This window comes from Macaca nemestrina, chromosome 8, assembly GCF_043159975.1.
Source record: "Macaca nemestrina isolate mMacNem1 chromosome 8, mMacNem.hap1, whole genome shotgun sequence".
In the NCBI taxonomy this organism is placed as follows: domain Eukaryota; kingdom Metazoa; phylum Chordata; class Mammalia; order Primates; family Cercopithecidae; genus Macaca; species Macaca nemestrina.
This window is the reverse complement of record NC_092132.1, coordinates 21389920-21413240: the sequence shown is the minus strand read 5'-3', so window position 1 is coordinate 21413240 and position 23321 is coordinate 21389920. Positions and strand designations below refer to the sequence as shown.

The window sequence follows — 23321 nt, the reverse complement described above, 5'->3', positions numbered from 1 at the left end:
TACCTCACACATGTCTATCATATATGTGCATGAGGATACTGTTGTGGCTAACAAAATGCAATTAAAAGTGTTATGAAATTATTCCTAATGGTAATCTTCATTTTCTTAATTAAAACATTAAAATACAATTGAATTTTTCCTAATTTTGGTCATTATGACATTCTTCATGAACACACACTAAACATTCTGTTAACATGAGAAAGGTCTGGATACATCTTCTGTATTAGAAATGGGTCTTGGAATTGCAAAGGTCTGAATTATTTATGGGGTCTTTTTTAGGGTTAACATTTTGGGATTCTAAATTGCAGTGTTCTGAAATGGTAGCCACTAGCTATGTGTGGCTATTTAAATCTAAATTAGCTTTAAAAAATTTAATCAGTTGTACTAGCCACATTTCAAATGTTCAATAGTCACATAGATTGGTGGTTACCATATTGGACAGTGTAGATAATAGAATATTTTCATCATTGCAGAAAGTTCTGTCAGACATCCCTGTTCTAGGAGAACTGAATGACCTTATTAGTATGTTTTCCTTGACATGAGATGGTCTTACAGTCTCTTCTAGTGATGTTTTTAGAAGAATATGAGTTTGAGCCTGAAGGCATTTAGCTTTTGGCTCTGTCGTTCACGGGGAAGAAGATATACATCAGTGGGTGGGGATGGTTAAGAAGCCTGGAAGATTGATCCACTCTTTGTGGGACAGTTTGCTTTGCACTTTTGATTGCACTTAGTAACATGATGCCTGCAAACAGCCATGCAGAGCAATGAGTGTTGATTCAGCCACACCCCCAACCCCCAACCCCCAACCCCCACAAATAGCCTCACCCACTCAATTACTCAGAGACTCAGAAGCCTGTGACCAGGATCTGGATAAAGGCAGACATCAGGATTTTGCTGTGTTCCTAGCCCAGAGGAGCCACTAAAAAGAGGAAGAATGGAGAAGCCATCCAAAGCCAAGTAACATATTTCCTTCTCTTAACAGGAAAGCTTATGGGTGTGACCAGAGTCAAAGGACTGGGAGATAGGGGCAAGGGTCTCCCTTCAGAAATTTCATGGGTTATTAGACTTAAGTCTTAGTAGGAAAAAGTGGGCCAGGAGGGACAACTGGGCCTGATCATGCATCTAAAAGAAACTATGCCTCTTCTGATGAGTAAATAAATAATCTTCACTCTAGACTATTTGGAAAATGTAGATGCTAAGAGGAATTTAATCATAACTCATATTGTCATTGGAGATAATTGTTGCTAATGTTCTGAATGCTAAAAAAAAATTCATTCCCTGAACTGTAACATGTAATATTGTAAAGGTATTACATGCTTTTTTTTTCTTTTCTTTTTCTTTTTCCCAACCAGGGCTTTTCCTTATTCATTTGCACTAAACTGGAAAGCCAACCCAAGCTTGTGGTTTCTTTTCTTCCTCTGGCCATTTCTTTTTGCTTCAAAGTCTCTTCTCTCAGTTTGTAAATGAGAGTTGAGGTCTTTCAGTTCTTTTGCAGGAATGATGTCCATTGGCCTCACTCAGACTTGTTTAGGAAGCTCTGCTGGCTAAAACTTTGGCTTCATGGCCACGATAGCCAGGGGGGTCAGGGGCAGTTTGTCATGTGGTTCAGGGGCAGCCTTGGCTTATCATTGGTTTGTGGCAGGATACAAAGGGTCTGGACAATTTTTAAAGTGAAACGAGACTCCACTTGTCTCTTTTCATCTGCAAAGTAATTTGGTAGAATTACGTGGGTACGTCGTGAGTTCAAACAGGGGACAGAATCGGGATTTAGTATAGAATTGGGCTGCTGATTGACTGTTAACATTCAATTCATCATTAATTAAATTTTTGTTGACCATGTTATGAATATGTTCTTTTACTAGGCACTAGGTCTACAAAAATGGACCAGACCAAATCCCTCTCTCAGAACATTTACAAATTAGTAGTCTTGATCTATAATGAAATAGACAATCACAATTTGAGTGTTGCAAGTATTACAATAGCAGCAAGTTCAGGATACTGTTGGAGCCTAGGCAGGGTGAGGCACTTAATCCATTTTAGGGGGATCAAGGAAGTCTTCTTAGAGGATGTGCATCTAAACTGAGAAGTGAAGAATGAATAGGAAATAACATTCTTGATTGTGGAGGTGAGAGTGGGGGTGAGGGAGAATGTTCCAGGTAGAAGGTATAGACAGCATGAGTAAAGACAGGCAGGTGAGAGGCAGGATGTACTTGAGAATGACAAGTTCAGTAAAGTGTACCCTATGTCCATTTTGCATATTTTGCTGGTAAATGCTTGGACAATAATGTTTGCTTCAAGGTAAGCCTGTGTTGATCTCTGAGGGTGCATTTCTTTCATTCCCAAGTGTAAATGCTGCCTGTTTTGAAAGAAGACCCAGGGTCAAAGCTGCTTTCTTCAGGTAGCCCTCCTAGATTTCCTCTGGTAGAATTAAACTCTCCCTCTTCTGAATTCTCAAAGTGCTCCTGTCTTCTTGGAACTTTCCACTTTATACAACAGTTGCTAACGAATATCTCTCCCTCTGACCTCCTGGACTATAAACAAATTGAGATCAGGCACAGTCTTACTGTCTACCAGAATCTTGGATGGTGCCTAGAACAAAGATGCCCTTCAACACAAACATGTATTCAGGATGCTGGCTCATGACTAGCACTGATCTGTGCTACTGTCTCATGAATTTTTTGAGCTTTCATGGTATTGCCTCCTTCATTGCAAATTATGCTTTCCTCTCCATATGTTTGCCCTGCCTCTTGCCACAGTCAGACTCAGGATAATTTTTAGAAGAGGATAATGGCACTTAGTTCCATCTAGTCATGCACACTGAGTTCATTGGATCGCAAGTTTTAAGTGGCATTATAAATAGTTCTTGGAGTAAGGGCTCTGCTTTGAGTGAAGACAGAACAAAATTTCTCGTGTAGGTAGCAACGCTTTTAGTGTTGTGGAGGTTTTTAGCAAGGCTTATATCCAACCATGATGCATTTGGATGGGTATATTAGTTGATAAAATAATGAAATACTTCCATAGCAGTAAGTGAATAGCTCCTGTCTTGGGCCCACTGAGTGCCCTTCTGACAGCCAAGACCCACTTGCATCCAGCAATTAATGCATCAATGTCTGGTTTAGCAGGAGGTCCAGGGCCCTGCAGTAGCACCACGGCTGGGGCACTTTGATAGGTTAATACCCATGCCATTGGTATTTTGACTACTACCTCTGCTTACCAAGTGTGTCTGTCAGTGATACTGAGGTATTTCCTGCTAAAGAAAACAGGATTTGGGGGCATTTTGGATAAAAGAGAGCTGATCAGGAGATTGCAGAGAGTAGCGATTCCAACCCACTGATTTTTATCATTTACTAACTGCATCACCTTAGGTATGATGCTTCACCTCTACTCAGTTTTCTTGTCTGTGAAAGAGGGATATAAATTCATTCCTTTATCCATCCATTCATCCGTCCATTCACCCACTCACCCATTTATCCATCTGATAAATAACTGTGCCAAACTGGAAATGTTGACTGATGGTGACCAGACACATATTTAGGGGATTCAGTTTGGGGAACTTACCGTAAATCTAGTTTTTAAGGTCAAATGAGACATCGAGAGGGAAAGCCTTTTGAAAGTGCAAGGGACTTGACTGATGTTGAGGTGTCCAGTACGTCAATAATATCCACTCAAAGAACAGGCTGGGCATTGCTGTGCACACTAACATTCAGTAAGGCCCTTCCGCACTTCAGGTATTCATGACATTTGTCTAAATCTCACATAGGGCCAAAAGGTCTATGAGTCAGTTTTCATTTAACTATTTGTTGAAAGCCTCTGTGTTCCAGATGTTATCTCCTTCCCGCCAAAGAAAAAACTTAAAGAGCTCTACAATCTTTGCTGAATGTAAAAACAATGCACAATCTTTATAAAAATGTGAAACAATGCAGGAAAAAATATAAAGACAAAAAGTAAAATTAATCCCAAATCCTACATCCCAGAGAGAAATACTTATTTTTGATGTAAAATTCTCTTCAGGCATCTTTCTGTGCATATATACATTTTTATACACAAATTGTATCACATTATTCATGCTGTTCTATAACCTACTTTTCCTCTGAACATTATCAACATACACTGAAAGTTTTATTACTGGGAAAATGATGGAAAAGAACTGTTTAACATTAAAATGGACTATATTCTCTTTTTTCTTTCATCATAGCATTCTAGAATTGTGTCGAATCGTTTTCTTGCATTTTCCCCTTGAACTAATGAAGTTTGTGCTTAGGTCTTGTGAAGTGGGCATCTTTTCAATTCAGTCAATACAGGGCAGGCACAGTGGCTCACACCTGTAATCCCAGCACTTTGGGAGGCCGAGGCAAGTGGATAGCTTGAGCCCAGGAGTTCAAGACCAGCCTGGGCAACATGGTAAAATCCCGTCTCTATAAAAATACAAAAATTAGCCAGACATAGTGGTGTGCATCCATAGGCCCAGCTACTCGGGAAACCGAGATGGAAGAATTGCTTGAGCACGGGAGGTGGAGGTTGCAGGGAACTGAGCTTGTGCCATGCACTCCAGTCTGGGTGACAGAAAGATAACCTGTCTCAAAAAAAAAAAAAAAAAAAAAAAATTCAACAAATACATGCTTGCACTGCATGATATTCCATTGTGTGGACAAAATTAGTCTCCAGTTGATAAGTATTTGAGACATTTCCCACGTAATTATTCTATAATTATCACCCTTGTGTATTCAGCTTTGTCTATGTGCAATTGCATCCTCAGGACAAATTCCTAGGAATGGGAAGGCAGAGGTCAAAGGTTTTTAAACTTTAATTTGTATTTGTGTCAGGGGCTCTTAAGGGACAAGAGAAGTGTAGGCTGTGGGAGGTTGAGATTTAGCTGAAGTCTTGAAACTTCAGTCTCATGGCACAAAGAACATGGCAGAAAGTGTTTAGCAGGAAGCTGAGAGTGAATGCTGTTAGCTGGTGGTGGCAGGGGCAGGTTGAGGGGGGGCAGTCATCGAATGTTGGATTCAGTGTCAGCAGTGATTGAACTACCTTGCTTTGGAGTTCTTAAGAATAGCCTAGATGGCATCAGATAGGGGATTTCTGGGAGATTCCAGTGTAAAGGCAAAGTTTGGGGCTGGATTCCTTTCAGTTCAACAAACATTTAGAGAGTGCCCCTCAGGGTCAGGCGTGGGGTATGGAGGAAAACACACCGGCTTCTGGCGTCCAAGGGCTCTCAGTCCAGCAGGGGACATACAGTGGTCAACAGGAACTGCAATTCAGAGTGGATGGCTCCAGTGGGATCCTGCCCCAGGGGAGGCAGTACATTGACTCTAGGTGGGCACAGTGCTGGCAGGCAAAGAGAACACTTCATAGGAGACTGGGAACTTGAAGGATGAGTGAGAACTCCTCAGGCAGGAGGGGAGGGGGCCCCAAGTCTCAGCAGTGGAGAGGCTGGAGGCCAGGAGAAAGAGTGGGGCACTGCGGTCCAGGCTCGCCAGAGCATAAAGCAAGGAATGGGAGGGTTGGTCCTTTGAGACTGTTTCCCACACCCGGGCCAGCCACCTCTTCTCATGCCTTAGGCTTTCTTATTTCCTTAACTCGTCTAGGCTGGGCTTCCTTGTAGGGAGGACTGGCTTTGCAGTTACTCTTTATGTAAAGTAAAGATGTCTAGGAGGCATGTGATAAAGGTCAATTTTGGAAGGACCTCTGGTTTGACAGCAGGCCCTCTACTTGCAAAGCGTCCTGCCAGTGTAGGCGATACAGCTGCCCCTCAATGCTTGCCCTGGGGGCCTGCCACAGCACAGTACTGCAATGGCTGGAGGAGCCACCTCTGCTCGTGGTCCAGTACCTTGGGAACAGTAAGCCATGTCCTTGGGCAGGGTTGGACATGTAATTTGCATGGCTCAGTGCAAAATGAAAACGTAGAGCCCCTGAAGTTTAAAAGGCAGGAAAAAAGTCTTTTCTATTTTCCACAGTCTTTCTCATGATCTGTCATGGTGTTTTTATTTGGGTTTATTAATAATGTCATGTTCTCTGAAGCACAGGGATGCTTGTGGGGCAAGTGCAGAGCCTCACAGGTACCCGGAGCTCCCCTCCACAGGAATCACCTAAGGTCCCTGTGCCTGACACGGACTCTTCTGCACCTGCGAAAGGCAGGAGAGATGGCTGGGCCAGGGAGGGGGAGCAGGTGGCCAAGAACCTGTCCTGGAGAGGCAGGGAGGCAGTGGGAGGAGGAGGAACACACAAGAGTGAAGGCCCTAAGCCCCTGGCACATGTACACTGTCCCATCAGACTTCTCTTATAAAACACAATTTCAGATTCTTATGAAGAATTGCAAGGTGGTGACTGCAGAGCATTGCACCCCAAGTTCAAGTCCCTTTCTGAGCCTGGGACACTCTGTGATTGCATTGGTTGCAGGTTTTGTTCTTGAGGTTGACGGACTTCATTTGCACTCACTCCCCACCCGGAGGCTCACCCTAATTCCGCTGGAGCAAGTGGAGTTGGTCGTCAGGACCATGATGAGGTCATCAGGACTCCTGATGGATCAAGTGGATGGGAAACAAGGCTCCTGAGAGGCTGGTGCCAGTTGTGACTTGTGTCTGACCTCTGGCAAATCCATGGATCCTTCTTTGACCCTGGATGGCCCCATCCTCTAGCCTCTGAGGGTCGTAGTCCAGGTCAAATGAGAAATCCAGTGTTCTATGCTGGGCTGTGACGAAGAACCGCGATTACACTGGTTCTGTGGTCCCAAGAGTTGGAAGGGGAGATTACGGCACAGTGGCCATGTCTGGGAGCCAGAGCTGGGTTAGGAGGGCCCATGTCTATCCTGAGTGACCACTTAGCAGGGCTACGGTTGTGTAGAAAACATTCCAGCTTAGTATAGGAGGATATACTTAGTGACCTTTGGGGCCTCTCCCTACTCCGAGATTTTGTGATTTTTGTAATAAAGTTTTAGGAACACTAGTATTCATTCATGTGCTCATTCAACACACTCAAATGCCACACTCTTCCAGATGCTGGGGACAAAAGGCAGAGAAGGCTGTGTCTGCTGCTGAGGAATTTTTAACTGTAAAAAACCATAACATTTACCATTGTAACTATTTTAAGTGTACAGTTTAGTTGTGTTAAATATATTTATGCTGTTGTACAACAGATCTCTGAAAGTTTTTCATCTTGTAAAACTGAAACTATACCCATTGAAAAACAATTCCCCATTTCCCTTCCTCTCAGCCCCTGGCAACTACCATTCTACTTCCTGTTTCTTAGTGTAACTACCTATACTATCCACACCTCGTGTAAATGGAATCATATACTATTTGTCTTTTCATGCCTAGCTTATTCACTTAACATAATGTCCTCAAGGTTCATCTGTGTTGTAGCATGTGACAAGATTTCCCTCATTGTTAGGGCTGAATAATCATACATTATATGTCTGTATCACGGTTTTGCTTATCCTTTCATCCATTGATGGATAATGGGTTGCTTTTATCTCTTGGCTATTATCAATAGTGCTGTTACAAATATGGGTGTGCAAATCTCTCTTCAAGATTCTATTTTCTATTCTTTTGGATATATGCCCGGAAGTGGTATTGCTGGGCCACATGGTAGTTCTATTTTTAATTTTTTGAGTAACCGCCATTCTGTTTCCTAAAGTGTCTGTACCATTTTACATTCCTGCCAACATTGTGTAAGGATTCTAACTTCTTTATATCTTTGTCACCACTTGTTATTTTCTGTATTTTTATTTTTTAAGTTTTTAGAGACAAGATTTTACTCTGTCGTCTAGGCTGGTGTGCAGTGGTGCCATCTTGCCTCCCTGCAGCCTTGAACCTCTGGGTTCACGTGATCTTCCTGCCTCAGCTTCCTGAGTTGCTGGGTCTATAGGTGTACACCACCATGCCTGGCTAATTTTTAGATTTTTTTTTTTTTTTTTTTTTGTAGAGACTGGGTCTTGCTGTGTTGCCCAGGATGGTCTCAAATTCCTGGTCACAAGTGATTCTCCCACCTTAGCTTTTTGTGCGTGTGTGCCAGGGCAGGGAGTAGTAGCCATCTTGATGGGTGTGAAGATTGTACTCTTGCAGAGGGCCAGGCATGTCAACAGATGCAAGCAATTGGGTATCTGGGGCTGGATAAATGTCAAGTCAGGGCACCACAGGGCAGCTGTGGGGAGGTTGGATCTCACTGATGATGGCATCAAGAAAGGCGTTAGTGTGGAGGCCACCCTAGGGCTGAGAGACTTGAAAGGTGTTTGTCAAGCGCCTTGTAACGTGCCATTGATGTACTGCGAGACCTTGGGCAAGTTGATTCATCTGTCTGAGCCACTGTTTCTCCATTCCTGAGAGGATGGGCTGCGTCAGGCTGCAGCACGAGGGAAGTATGGAATTGTGAAACAGTCTGGCCAGTTTATCTCCCTTCGCCCCAGGTACCATGATTTCAACCTTTGCCCCAGGTGGTTTCCAGTGTAAAGCCCTCAGAGCTGGTGCCTCCAGGCCCCTTGCACGGAGCCTTTTTCATGGTCAACCGTAAACAAGCCAACATGTACCCAGCGCCCTGCTCCCAGCCCCTGGCATCTGAGTGCTTTGGCTGGTGGCTCAGATGACCTCAGCTGTAGCTGTGGGAGGCTTTGGGATCTTGGCTGTCCAGCTGACTGCCTGCTGGGGGCAGGGGCATTTATTCTGCGTGACAGAAGGTAACATCTGTGGCTGGAGAGATAAGGAGAGTTTCTGTCTGAGTCACTGGAGGAAATGGGAAAAAGAAAAACCTCCGACTGAGGAAAGAATCCTCAGGTTGCAGCAAGAGCAGCTGATGTGCCATTCTTCTGGCCTAAACCTGGTCAGAAGCAGGCTTAGGCTCTCTGAATATTGCCTGGGTCTGGACTTTGTGCAGAGCCCCAGCCGCCCATCCTGAGGGGAACTAAGATGTGCGTGCCAGAGACTCACAGACCATTAGCGAGCGAGGGCAGCGCCCCCTGCTGGTGATAAATGCAGCAGAGCCCTGGGCTCCCACAGGCACCACCAGCCTGGAAATCCTTCACCTCTCCATCCTCCACGCCCCTTTGCCAAGAGAAACTGACATGTTTCTAGACTCTAAGGTTCACATTTTGGTCTATGGGTTGCGCTTGGTTTTTAGCTTATAACTGATGTGTATAATTAATGTGGTGTGGTTCATAAATCGATGGCACACCTTACTTTTTTCTCCTTGATCTCATTGACTGTCACAGCAGCCCAGTGAGACAGATTTTAATGGAACTTGGTGAAGACTCCATAGCTAATAAGCGGTGGAGCCAGGATTTGGACTCAAAGTGTGTAATCCAAAGCCCCACTTTCCTCCCTCCCACTAAATCTCATTGCCAGGCCCTGGCTTCGGAGAACTCAGTAGCTGAGATTTATACAGCCCCCACATCCCCATGCTGTCTTGACGTGTCTGCTCTCAGTCTAGCCACATCTTTCCCTGTACTATAGAGGGGCTGTTGCTCGCCGCGTTTCTGCCGAATGAGCTGCTGTGCCGCGTGGTGATAATGACAGAGGAAAACTTATCTGAGCCGGAGGCCCAAGCAGGTGTTTTGCACCAACCCCCTCCAAGGGTTCCAAAGGTGGAGAGAAAATGTCTGAATCAGACAGCAAGATGCTGATGGATATTTACAGCTGTGATCCTTGAGGGAGAGGAAACAAACTCCGTTTTCTAGGTGATGGGACAGAGGCACAGAGAGGTGAATGAAGCAACTTCGTCAATGTCACCTACAGAATGAGATACAATACATGGCCATTGGCTTTGATGCCCTTGCTTTTTTCCACGTGTTCTGTTGAACCGTATGAAATTGCCATCTGAATGGGTCAAAAACAGTTGACTGTAAGCAACTTCATATGTTTCAACTTAATGTCATGCTGCTTCCCAGGGCACTGCAAAATTCTGCAAGTACTCCCAAGTTCTCAGAAAAAGTTATGCATAAGAGTAGCCTAATCTATTTTAGGTTATTTTAAAAATCAGTAATTTAAGCATAGTGATGATGATGGTGATGATGATGATGACAATATCAACAATAGCAGCTAACTCTGAAGGAACCCTTAACATATACCTGGCCCTATGCTAAGCCCATGCATTATTTCATTTAATCCTCCCAACTGCCCTATAAGGTAGATTCTATTATCACCTCATTTTTAGAGATGAGGAACCTAACCCCATCTCTACTAAAAATTAGCTGGGCATGTTGGCACATGGCTGTAATCCCAGCTACATGGGAGGCCGAGGCAGGAGAATTGCTTGAACTGGGACCGGGGAGGTGGCTGCACTCCCGAGGACCTGAGATCACGCCCCTGCACTCCAGCCTGGGCTACAGATTGAGACTCCATCTCAAAAACAAACAAACAAACAAGCAAGCAAACAAAAAACAGTGAAAATCTGGCCCGGCATGGTGGCTCAAGCTTGTAATCCCAGCACTTTGGGAGGCCAAGGCAGGTGGATCACCTGAGGTCAGAAGTTCAAGACCAGCCTGACCAACATGGAGAACCCCGTCTCTACTAAAAATATAGGTGGGAGCCTGTAGTCCCAGTTACTCCAGAGGCTGAGGCAGGAGAATTGCTTGAACCTGGGAGGCAGAGGTTGCAGTGAACTGAGATTGAGCCACTGCCCTCCAGCCTGGGTGACAGAGGAGACTCTGTCTCAAAAGAAAAAAAAAAAAGTATATGACTGGGTGCAGTGGCTCACGCCTGTAATCCCAGCACTTTGAGAGGCTGAGGTGGGTGGATCATCTGAGGTCAGGAGTTCAAGACCAGCCTGGGCAACATGGTAAAACCCAGTCTCTACTAAAAATACAAAAAAATTAGCTGAGCATGGTGGCAGATGCCTGTAATCCCAGCTACTTGGGAGGCTGAGGCAGGAGAATCGCTTGAACCTGGGAGGCAGAGGCTGCAGTGAGCCGAGATCATACTCCAGTCTGGGTAATGAGACTGAAACTCCGTCTCAAAAAAAAAAAAAAAAAAAAAGTGAAAATAGTGCATTGGAATATTTGGTTAATCAGGGTACACTCTGTCTGTCTCAGCCAGGCTTCCATGAGAGGATTAAGCCCTGGCACTCAGAGGCATCCACTGTATGTAATACATTTTCTCTGCTATGCATTTAGAATGCTACTAGTTATGTACTATTCCTGGGAGAATTGAGAAAAAAAATCGCACAAATCATTTTCTGTGGTTTTAATGAGGTGCACTGAACAAGAAAGGCTGCTAGATGGTGCAAGCAGCCACACTTTCCTCTTCACTTAGTTGTGTCCTGTTCACCTCCCTGTTCTCTCATGGTCACTGTCAAAACCAAGTGGACAGTACAATGTTAATAGAATGCCTCCCCGGTTGTTCGTGTTTGCTCACTTACTTGCTTATCTAAGATAAACTTGTGACCTTGATCCAGATGTATCTCAAATTCAATGGGCTATCTAAAATTCAATTTCCTAGAAGCGAAATCTCTAAACTTTTTATTGTCCATCGGATTATAATTATTTGTTATTAATAAATTCTTGTATTAAGGTACTGACAAATTAGAATGTTGATTTATCGATATGTAATGGACAGTGAAAACAGTGGCTTCAATAGATGGAAATGGACTTCTCTGTCATGGAATAGTTAGGAGGGAGACAGTCTAGGGTCAAAGTGGCAGCTCTGCTCCATGAGGGAACACAGGGACCCAGCCTCTGTGTCCCTGTAGCTCTGAAATCCTGACAGTGTTTCACTCATCTGTGAGGCCCAGGATGGTTTGCTGAATTATCCACATTCCAAGTAGCAGGATAGAAGAAAATTTTGGCAGGATGCAACATGACACCTGTCTTTCAGGACAGAGCTAGAAGTTACAGCATCATATTGACCAACGTCCTATCAGTTAAAAATGATCACACGGCCACATCAGCTATCAGGCACCAGGCTGCAATGGATGCTAGGAAAGGCAGTTTTGGAATTTTGGTGGCTGTGTGCCCAGCCGAAAATTGGCAATTCTGTGAAATTGGCATTACCATGAAATGGAAGGAAGAAAGCATAGCAGGAGGCAACATTCAAAAACAGAGATAAACAATGAGAGAAAGTGTTCGTAAATAGAAGTTTCAATATTTCCTTCCTGCACTGCCATGGATGGTCTTGCCCAGACCCCAGAGTATGCCTACCCTTCCTTGGAGACCATGGCCCTCTGGGGTTGTTTGGTCTTTCTCAGACACATTTGTGTGGTCCTTCTGAAAATAACAGAATGCTTTGCTTACAAACATCAGCTCCCTGTACTGCTACATTATTTGCAGGGCCGAGTGCAAAAGAAAACATGGAACTCCTTGTTTGACAATGATTTCGAATTTCAAGATGGTCACAGCAGAGCAATAAAGCAAGCATGGGGCTTGTCTATGCATGGAGCCCAGTGCACAAGAGGCACGTCTGTGAAACCGGCCCTGCTCACTTCTTATTGGGAGATGACAGAAAAGGCATTAAAAGTTCTCACTGACTTCTTATAATGGCTATGTAAATTATGGCAGTCAACATCTATAAAACAATGCAGAGTAAATTAACACTCAGAATGGGACTAGATATTCGAATTTAATGACGTGGTGGCAGCAGTCCCCTAGTGCATGCTTTAGGAGTGCTTCTCAGACTTGGGATGCTGGGCATACATTCCTGGAAGTTCAAGAGAATCTGTGTCGTGATGTCATATTGAGTGTTCTTTGCATGACCACCTTCTGAGGGTAGGTTAGTATTATGTTTAAGAATCCTGGTAGCTTACTTTCCTCTGGATTCTGGGACAAAGACTATGTCCACGTGGCCTGGAAATAGGTGGCCCATGCAGTTTCCCTGGGCCAGATTGTCTGGCTCCCATGCACAAGGACCCGACTATGCACAGGGGAAAGGGTGGCCTGGGGCCAGGTCTGGGAGTTCATTACCGGGAAGGCTAGAGTGGGCAGGATGTAAGTTCAGGTTATGGTGGTAGAGGCAAACCTTGTCTAACATTAGGCCAAGGTTGTATATAAGGAATACACGGATCGATCAGAAACTCGGGAGACCTGAAAGACTTCAGGGGGTAGAATATATCAGAAGGCAATGGCACAGAAGATAAACTGTGAACAGCCACAACTCAGACCCACAATGTCTTATTCACAATTCCCAAATCCATACAGTTCTGAAAACTGAAAGTTTTCTCTCAGTGTGGCACAAACTCTTGTTGTACTACCTGATGTGAGGCTGTTTATTGTCTAAGTAATATATATTCTAAGTAATATATATATTTGCTATAGAAATAATAATGTATTTTATTATAAAATATTGTCGTAGACTCTAATGGACGATTACTTAATACTCTGCCTCCTAAAATCAGAAAGATTGTAAATTTCACAACATATTGGACTCCAAAGATTTGGGGTAAAAGAGGTGGGCTTGTAATATATATGATTTATTGCACATTTATTATGTGCCAGGCACTATTCTAAGCACTTTACATGTATCAATGTAGTTAATACTCATGATACTCTATGAGAGAGAGCTGGCCCACCATTGGCCCTAGTAAGAACACTGGAGCCCAGAGAACTTCTGTAATTCGCCCAGGGTCATAGATGGTAGATGGTCAGTAGGCAGTAAAAAAAAAAAATAAAAAAAAAAAAATGGCGTTGGGAGGCTGAGGCAGGTGGATCATGAGGTCAGGAGATCGAGACCATCCTGGCTAACATGGTGAAACCCCGTTTCTACTAAAAATACAAAAAAATTACCCGGGCGTGGTGGTGAGCACCTGTAGTCCCAGCTACTCGGGAGGCGAGGCAGGAGAATGGTGTGAACCCAGGAGGTGGAGCTTGCAGTGAGCTGAGATCCTGCCCCTGCACTCCAGCCTGGGTGACAGAGTAAGACTCCATCTCAAAAAAAAAAAAAAAAAAAAAAAAGCAGGTCTCTTGGGAGCCTAGTTTTATGGCCTAGAAGTGAGTCAGATAGCTCCACAAGAATCAACGACCAATCTCATTTTGGGAAAAAAATTATCCAAACTCATGACTTGGCTGAAGCAATTCAGCAAGTCAGTAATAATAGCAAATGCAGTTGCTAGGTAAGGCAAGAGCCTTCATGAAAGACATTTTCTTTCTGTTATCCAGGTTTCTAATGAGGCTGCTCAGCAACAGTAAAATCCGTGCTGACCCTTTGGGAAAACCATGGGGCATTTGAGTAGCCAGGATACATTGATAGAATTCACAGTTTTGTATTTAAATATCCAAGGAGCAGTTCAGTTTTTGTTTGTTAAATTGGATTTTTGGCTTGTCAAATTTTGTAATAATTATCCTAAGTTTTGAAAACCTTTTCACTGGTTTTTTGTAGCAGCACCATTTGTTTTAGTAGAAATCTTACTTTAATGTTTTTCTTAGAATTTGTACTTCTAGTTAATAGCTGGGTGTGCAGGCTGGTATTATCTTACTTTATTGATGTTCACGTTATGGAAGACAGAATGCCAAACCCTGACTAAATAAAAATAGACCACATTTATTGCTTCTTCTCAATGTTCTAAACTCATTAGAGAGCTGAATTGGTTTAGTTTGACAAGATTTGTTCTTTATGAAGCTTTACTGAATCCCTTCTTACAACTTTATATATCACAGGGTTTATTGTCTGGTGATTTCTTTTCATGGTTTTTTTCTTTCTTTCCAGAAATGGATGCAATGTGCATATCATGAATAATGGATGATTTTATTTATATAATTGTTATAAATGATTGTAAGAGAGTTAGACAGGAATGTTAATTTATCAGCAGGAATATAAGAAGGTTTCATTGATTTGTAAATTATCTTTGGCATTTGAAAAAAAATTCTCATATTTTCCTTACAAAATCTTAATAAATGCTTACCTTTGCATACAAAAGTAACATAGATGAATATTCTAATATGTTCAACTTTTTTTGGAGCAAAAATGGTACTTAGATGAACTAATATCACTGTAGCCTGATGGTGAATTACTGAAGTTTTTTATTGGTAGAATGGACCTTTTCCTTTTTGGCTGCTCTGCACCTTTAAATTTCCTTTCCAGTTTGTAGATTCTTCCCAAGGTAAAAGCCATAAACTTGCTCCTAGCTTCCCTTGCAGCTAGAATGCAGGCATGTTACACAGGCTTCACCAACCAGATGGCTTGCATTTGAGATTTTGAATGTAAAGCTAGTGGCACAAATAAACAGGTATAAAGTGAACCATTCTGGTGTGGGGAAGGGCAAATAGGCTTGTTTTCTTAGAGAGGGGAGTAGCAGAGGTTCTGCAGCATCCTCCAGTTCCCAGTGGGGTGGATGCGCAGTGTCTGTGTCCAGAGGTGGGGTCTCCCCAGGGCTATCTGTGGTGAGGGTGAGCACTGTTCCTGGCTTTATAATCTTCGAGCCTGGTTCTCTGCGCCTCCTTGAAAATCTGAAAACGGTTTCATAGCCTTTAACACATTCTTTTTCTGTTTAATCAAGCCAGAGAGGGTTTCTGTGGTTTGCAATTAAGAAATCCAATGGATACAACTGGAATCTGAGAATAATGACAAGGAAATAAGATTCTTTCATACATATCTCCCTTCACTGTTGAAAGTTATCAGTAGAATAGGGTTATTTGCAAGGTCATTCTTATAGGAGTCATCATTTACTTAAACTGATTCACTGTTGAGAATAGCCTTCTAGAGAAAGTGAGGCACACCCAGGCAAGGTGTTTTTAAGGAAAATGGGGGTGACTTAATTACCAGTGAAATAGGTATTATTATGAGCTTGGAACTCATCAGTGTGAATCAGTGAGTTTGGAATTCACCAATGGCCTTGGGAATGAGGTCTCCTGAGGATTAAAAGATGAGCTATAAAGAAGTCCTGACTAGAGGTCCTCTGGAATGTTCCAGGTTCTTGACTTGAGAGGTGTTAAGGGGGTGGTTGAAACAAAGAATACAGTCTTACTTGGAGGCCCGTGATGTGATTCGTTGATTCATTCATTTAACACCTGTTTTATTGAGTGGCTACTCTGCCCCATGCACATGCAAGAGACACAGCAGTGAACTGGGCAGGGCTTTCATTTGGTGCTCTGGAGTTTCAAAGTGTTTTCACATTTAGGTAGGGAAAGGAGAACAGCCTTTACAACTGTAGACGTTAAAAATTGGAGAAGTTGAATAATTTATCCACAGAGATATAGACAGTAACTAGTAGAACTGAGAATTAACTTCAGCTCTTTTGGTTCCAGAATCCTATTTTCTTTCCAGGACACTAGTGCCTCTTAGCTGCCAGAGCTCATGCTTGCTGTTTCTTCCCTTTTCTAGGGAGGAAGTCTGCATCAAGGAAGAATTAACTTGGTTAATACAGAGGCAGGTCTCCTCTTTCTGGGGCTGGTGGTCTTTCTGCTGCCCTTCAATTCTACTACTCTACGCTGACTCTGTCATTTATATCTTGATTGGAGACATGGTATTGAGGGCTGCCCTTGATGGGTAACATGCAAGGAAGGGAAGACATTGGGGTACATGAGATGTCTTTGTCATGAGGGGTCAGTACCATCAAATAAAGTCAAGTGTGAGAACTGGGGGGAGAGGAAGCACATGAAAGCACATGAAAATTTATTTCATTCTTTTTCCCCTAGGGCTGGAGCCTTCTAAGAGACGCGTGTTCCACCCTTAGTGATACCACAATCTAGTGGGCAAGATAAGTATGTACACGACTGAGTCATTCCTAGCCTCAGGGCTGTGGCTCTTGTACATTTTCCTACTAGATGGCATTAGTTTCTTTTTTTAGAATTGAAATTTTTATTGAGATAATTGTAAATTATTGAGAAATGTAGATAACATGCAGTTGTAAAAAACAATACAGACAGGTCCCACGTACCGTTTAACCAGTTTTCCCCAAAGGTAACATAGAAAAATATCACAACCAGGATATTGACATTGATAGAATCCACTGATCTTATTCAGATTTCCCCAGTTTGACTTGTACTCTTGGATGTGTGTGGATGTGAATGTGTGTATTTAGTTCTATGTAATTTTATCACATTAGTTTGTATATTCGCCACCACAGTCAGGATACAGAATAGCTCCATTGCCACAAGGATCCCACATGTTGTCCATGTCTATTTTTTATAACGACACCTTCCTCCCTCCCTGACTTTATCTTTTTTGTCTCATGTGTTCTTAGTGCCTATAAAGATACTTAATAAATTTGTGTTATATGAATAAATGAACCAACAGTTCCGTAAGATATACACATAAACGCATGCATAGTGGATTTGGAGGGCAGAGGAAGGAGCTATTCATTTGAGCTGGGCAGGACTTAATGGTGAGCACCATGGACACTCATGACTTGGACGGGCGAGCATAGTGACTAATCTCCTGTGCTCAGAGAGGGAGTACCTGGGTTCAAATTCCCTTTCTACCACGTTTTGTCTGAGTGGCCCCAGGGAAGTGGCTTAACTTGCTCAGGTTCCTCATCTTTAAAATAGAGATGACACTAGTACCTGCTTCAGGGATTGCTGTAGGGTGGAAGGGGCTGGTGCATGTACAACACTGGGCAGAGTACCTGGCACGTGGTAGGACTTAATAAGTAGATGTTGCTGTTCATGCTCTTGGTCTTTGTAGTTTGAGGAGAGCCTCTGATGACTTGGGATGCAGGTCACATCTACACCTGCCTTTGTGAGGAGGCATGGGTTGAGCATCTTCCTGGAGACTCCCATGGCTGACTCCCACCTCCACCCTACTGCGGTTCTGCTATTCTTGACGTGTCCTTTCTGCTATTGTTTTGAATATGGTGTTTACAGGATCCATTAATGACTTCGGAAACATCCTTTGGTGATAGGCTTTAAAGTTATCAAGAGACCCCAAAGCCATAAGGGCGAGAAGAGCAAACCTACATCCTTTGAGGCTTTGGAGGCCCTACCTGCATTTTCCATGGTATCTCTTATTGTATCTCATGGGGAAGATGATATGTTAATGGGAAGTTGTAAATCTGCCCATTAACCAGGGCAGGGTCTTGTGTACCAGCAGATCCACCAAAACTGCATGGTCAATGGATATATTTTACACCAGCCTGCGCTTCTTCCATGGAGGCTGGTAGGAGACGGGAAGAATCAGCTCTCTTTCTCTTTCACTTCCTCTTTGTGGGATCAAGGAGGGGTGTTTACTAGGAATCTGATCTGGGATTCGTGTGTCTGGACCTCTCTTGGTTCCACTGAAATTCACTTGCTATGTACACATCTGTTGTGAGAAAAATAAATCGTCTTGGTTTACAAAAGCAAAGGGCAGTTAGGAAGTACAGCAGGATATGGGTTAAGAAACCCTCACAACACTGCCAAGTACCCAACCCACTGCAATAGGCCAGTGCAGGAAAGGCCTGTTAGTAACTGAACTGCAAAGACAATGCTTTTTTTGTTTTCTCTTTTTCAAGGGTGAGATTGATCAGAGCCTGAGCAGTTTTCTTCCATCCCCAATTTCTCTACAAGTGACATCATCAACAATTCATTATATGCTATCAAATATTGTTGTCTCTGTTTCTTTTTGTTGCAAATATTAAAATCTCAACAGTCAAGGCACTTAACACAAAAATATAGGCAGAGAACTGTTTCCCAATTACAGGACACATCCTGCTGGGGGTATAAGCAATAATTTTAGGGAGTGCAGTAACATGGAACTAAATAATATTGAAGCACAAAAGCAAGTTATTATTTTGAAAATTATCTTTCAATTCTGCTTTTGCAAAAGAAATCTTATCTTTAACAGCGCTAGCTCTCTAAAACTTGCCAATTCTTTTTTGAATAAGGAGAGAATAATAGGCCTTTTACTCAGAACCATCTCAGGCAACAGCTTCTATTAGAGTTGCAATTTATTTAACAGTGTCTTTCTTCCCCTATCATATTTATTTTATTTTATTTTATTTTTTTTTTGAGACAGAGTCTCACTCTGTAGCCCAGGCTGGAGTGCAGTGGCATGATCTCGACTCACTACAACCTCTGCCTCCTGGGTTCATGCGATTCTCCTGCCTCAGCCTCTTGAGTAGCTGGGATTACAGGTGCACACCACCACACCCAGCTAATTTTTGTGTTTTTAGTAGAGACAGGGTTTCATTATGTTGGCCAGGCTGGTCTCAAACTCTTGACCTCTGGTGATCCACCTGCCTCAGTCTCCCAAATTGCTGGGATTACAGGTGTGAGCCACCGTGCCAGGCCCCATATTTATTCTTAAAGTTACTTTCTTTTAAGGCATGTGTTACTCATTTTCTGTTTAAAATACAACATAAGTTTTAATATAAATTCATTTGAAAAATAAATGATGAGCTAATTTTAAAAATTAAGTTAATGGTGAAGGAGGGATTTGGATCTGGCAGTTTCCTGAAGGTGGCATTCAAATTAGCCAAAGCAGGAAAGCATTGGTGTAATGGAGGGGTGGGTGGGGAAGACCGGGCAAAAGGAGAACTAGTTTCTAGAATTAGATCCTTCAGCAAGTACAGTAGGACCCTGGGCAACTTACAGGTTCTCTGGGCTTCTTTTCCTTTATCTGTAATTAGAGGGTTGGAGTATTAAACACATTCATTGAGCACCTGTATTTGCAAAATATTGTGCTTATGCATATGAGGCTACTGTGATGAAAATGGTATGAATTCTACCCTTGAGAAGTTTACAGACAAAATAAGGCCAACCAAATAAGCTATTCACTTGCTATGTACACATCTGTTGTGAGAAAAATAAATTGTCTTGGTTTACAAAGGCAAAGGGCAGTTAGGAAGTACAGCAGGATATGGGTTAGTAGAGGAGACAGACAGGTAAAGGGTCAACTATCAAAGAACAGGATGTGGCTAGGTTCTGGGCCTGGTTCTGCCATTAATGACCTGATTTTATACCAGCCATTCAACCTCTCTGAGCCCCAGGTTTTTCTTGATTAAATCAGTCCTTCCCCTGACCCGCACCTGGTGTGTCTGAGGGTTACTTTTTCTGAGGAAGAGGAGCATCTTTCAGCAAAGGGTGTAGGACTAGCTGTTGCTGTTCCTTGACTGGAGGGCTCTGGACAACTCTAAAGTTCATCACTAAAGGATGTCACCGAAGTCATTAATGGATCCTGTAAATACAGTGTTCCAAACCAGAGCAGAAAGTAACATGTCCTGTTGCTCAGATCCTCCTCATCTTTCAAAGCCATGGTTAATTGACATGCCCTTGGAGAAGTCTGCTCCCCACCCACTTCCCCCTATATTCTGATCTTTCTATCATAGCATCTCTCTCTCTCTCTCTCTCTCTCTCTGTAAGTGTGTATGTGTGTGTGTATGTGTGTGTGTGTGTGTGTAGCTTCACACTGGTCTATGAGCTGCCAGTCACAGGGATCAGGTTTTAGTGCATAACTCAGTGTCTGGCACATAGCAAGCAGCTCCCAGCTCCTATGCATATGTGTGCACACACATGTGAGTGCATGTACACACATGCACAGGTCTGAGTGTGTTGATGAAAAAAATGTGGAAAATAATTGAACAAGGCAAGATTTTAGAAAATCAGTTTCTTATTGAGCAACATGAGGAAAAGTATATGAAACAAAAATGAACAGCTCAATAAACGATCAAAGTGAAGTCATGTAACTATCACTCAGATCTAGAACCAAGGCACAGTGGCCATTTCCAGCCTCCCTTTCTCCCAATCTTATCCAGTTTCACTACTTTCCTCGCTTTGTTTTCCAGCTTTTTCTCATGAAGTTTTATTTTTAAAAATTGATATTTATTTTGAGAATCTGCAGAAACGTTTCAAGATAGAGTAATAAACACCCGTAGGCATTTTACCTTGATACGGTAGTTAACATTTCCCCATCTGTTTTCTATTTTCTCTATGTCCTTGCTTTTATTCGGAACCATTTAGTCATAGACATCATAATGCATAATCACCAAATAATTCATTATTCATCATTTCCTAAGAACAAGGGCATTCTCTTGGCCACAATACTCACTACACTACACTCAGGAAATTAGTATAATACTATACTATTGATACTTTCTTTTTGAGACAAAGTCTCACTCTGTCACCCAGGCTGGAGTCCAGTGGCACGATCTCGATCTCAGTTCACTGCAACCTCTGCCTCCAGGGTTAACTATTGATACTCTTGATGCAGTGCCATTATCTAATATGGTACATGTTCTGATTTCTCCATTTGTTCCAACAATGTCTTTTATAGGTAAGGGAATTTACATCTTTGGTCCAGGATCCAAACAAAGATCGTGTGTTGCATTTAGTCACAATGTTTCTAGTCTCCTTTAATACAGGGCAGTTCTCCCAGCTTTTTGCTTTTGTCTTCATTAAATTGACATTTTTAGAGAGTCAGCGTTGACATTTTAGAGACTTTAGCAGATTTTTTTTCCTCAATTTATATTTGCTTGATTATTTCTTTATAAGTAGATTCAGGCTGAACTTTTTTTTTTCCCTAGAGAAGCACTTGGATGGTATGTTCTCAATGGTTGGCTGGAGGAGGCATATGATATCAATTTGTTCATTATTGTGGATCAGTGTGATCATTTGATTAAGTGGTACCACCAGATTGCTCCCAACAGCCTTTCATCCAATGGTTTTAGCCTCTGATATGGTTTGGCTCTGTATCGCCATCCAAATCTCATCTCGAATTATAATCCCCACGTGTTGGGGAAGGGACCTGGTGGGGGGTGATTGGATATGGGGGTGGATTTCCCCCTTGATGTTCTATGATATTGAGTTCTCATGAGATCTGATGGTTTACAAGTGCGTGGCACTTAACCCCTTGCACTGTCTCTCTCCTGCTCTGCCGTGGTAAGACATGCTTGCTTCTACCATGATTGTAAGTTTCCTGAGGGCTTCCAGTCATGCTTCCTGTTAAGCCTGTAGAACTGTGAGTCAATTAAATCTCTTTATAAATTATGCAGTCTCGGCTAGTTCTTTATAGAAAGGACTAATACAGCCTTCATTGGTGATTCTTAGCTAATTAATGATCACTATAAAGACTGTAAAATGGTGGCTTCAGTTTTTTTTTTCTACTATTTCCTCCATGTAAAAAAGATATTTCTCCTTGCCTCTCCTTTCCAACCCCCTTTCCCTTTTTATCATCAGTATGAGCTTATGGATTGTCTATTTAACGTGTTATGCACTCTTATTATTTATCTTGATATTCAAATTGCCTCATTTTGCCAGAGGGAGCCCCTTCAGTTTGGCTATGTCCTTTTGACATTTCTCTAACAGCTTTTGAGCACTTCCTTAGTTTCTGGGATAATAAGATATTCCACGTTCATTTTAAGAGAGCAATTGAACTAAAGCGTCTTACCTCTGCTGATTAAATGTTTACAAAACTAGGAATGTGAGAATCAAAGTGCAGATTCAACACTGGCAAATACCTCTCTGAACTTTGGCAAAAACAGCAGGTTGTTGACGGGCCTTATCCATCACTGAAGTGCCTAGAAATGTATCGTAGGATAGTCACTGCTGTCTGTGAGAGGTTTCTGGGTGCAGACCCTGCTGGTGATCGGGAGACGCATGGGCTCAGAGAAGTGCAGGCTCCTGAACACCTGCTCAGCACACCTCCTGGCAGTATCCATGGTGATGGAAGACAGAAAGCATATGGTATTTAAAACCACAAGTTAAATGATTTTATCTGGTGATTTTTACTCTACTTCATGAGCAATATGATGAGAGCAACAGACCAACTATAAGATTATGTTTGCCTTGCACTAATTTTGATTCTTGGTGCTGTCATGTCTGTAGAGATGGGAATGCACAGTAAAGGGGCCAGTAGAAGGGAAGTAGAGAAAGTGATGAGTTTAAAATCCTGTGAACTGGCTAATGCAAAAAAAAAAAAAAAAAAAAAAAAAAAAAACCAAATCAAATCGGAAAATGTTTTTCCAAAGCATTTCCTGGGTTTGGGAACTTCTCGATGGTTTGCATTTCACTTGGCAAGGGTTTCTCAAACAGCTGTGCAATGTTAGCTGAGGGTGTGGAAAGGAGTGAATAAGCCTGCGTATTAGGATGGGAAGAAAAATAACCTCTCAGTATGATGGGATCTGATATTACTGTAGGAGGAATGCCAACAGCCTAAGCGAACGGTCCATACACTTTGAAATTGCTCTGAATCCCCCAACCCATTGTTTCAAGCATAGAACCAGAAGATAGACCACATTGCTCAGGGGACAAGTTCAATGAGAAGGCTAAATCCCGGGGATAGTATGCAGAGCAGCTGATTCCTCCGCGACGGTGTGGTGTCCTACTTTTTTACCCGATTTTTAAGGTCCTTGATATTATCTGCTGAGTTAATTAAGACATTGCTCTCAGAGTTTAGAAAGTACATTGACGTTTTTAGATAAAAGATAATTGCAGCTTTTTTTTTTTTTTTTTTTTTTTTTTGTGAACAGTGCTGAATTTTCTAAGGCAAATTAAG

At 42.5% G+C, this 23321-nt stretch overlaps 1 protein-coding gene across 2 annotated transcripts in view; it reads left to right on the top strand.

The window, feature by feature from the left end:
• The first annotated feature begins 857 nt into the window (after window positions 1-857).
• Window positions 858-23321, top strand: part of LOC105468484 (fer-1 like family member 6) — a 214810-nt gene continuing 192346 nt past the window's right edge. For both annotated transcript variants that reach the window (XM_071067847.1, XM_011718682.2), the window contains exon 1: window positions 858-957. In XM_071067847.1, coding sequence (XP_070923948.1) covers window positions 935-957 — 23 coding nt within the window. In that variant the 5' untranslated portion in view covers window positions 858-934. The remainder of the gene's footprint in view (window positions 958-23321) is intronic.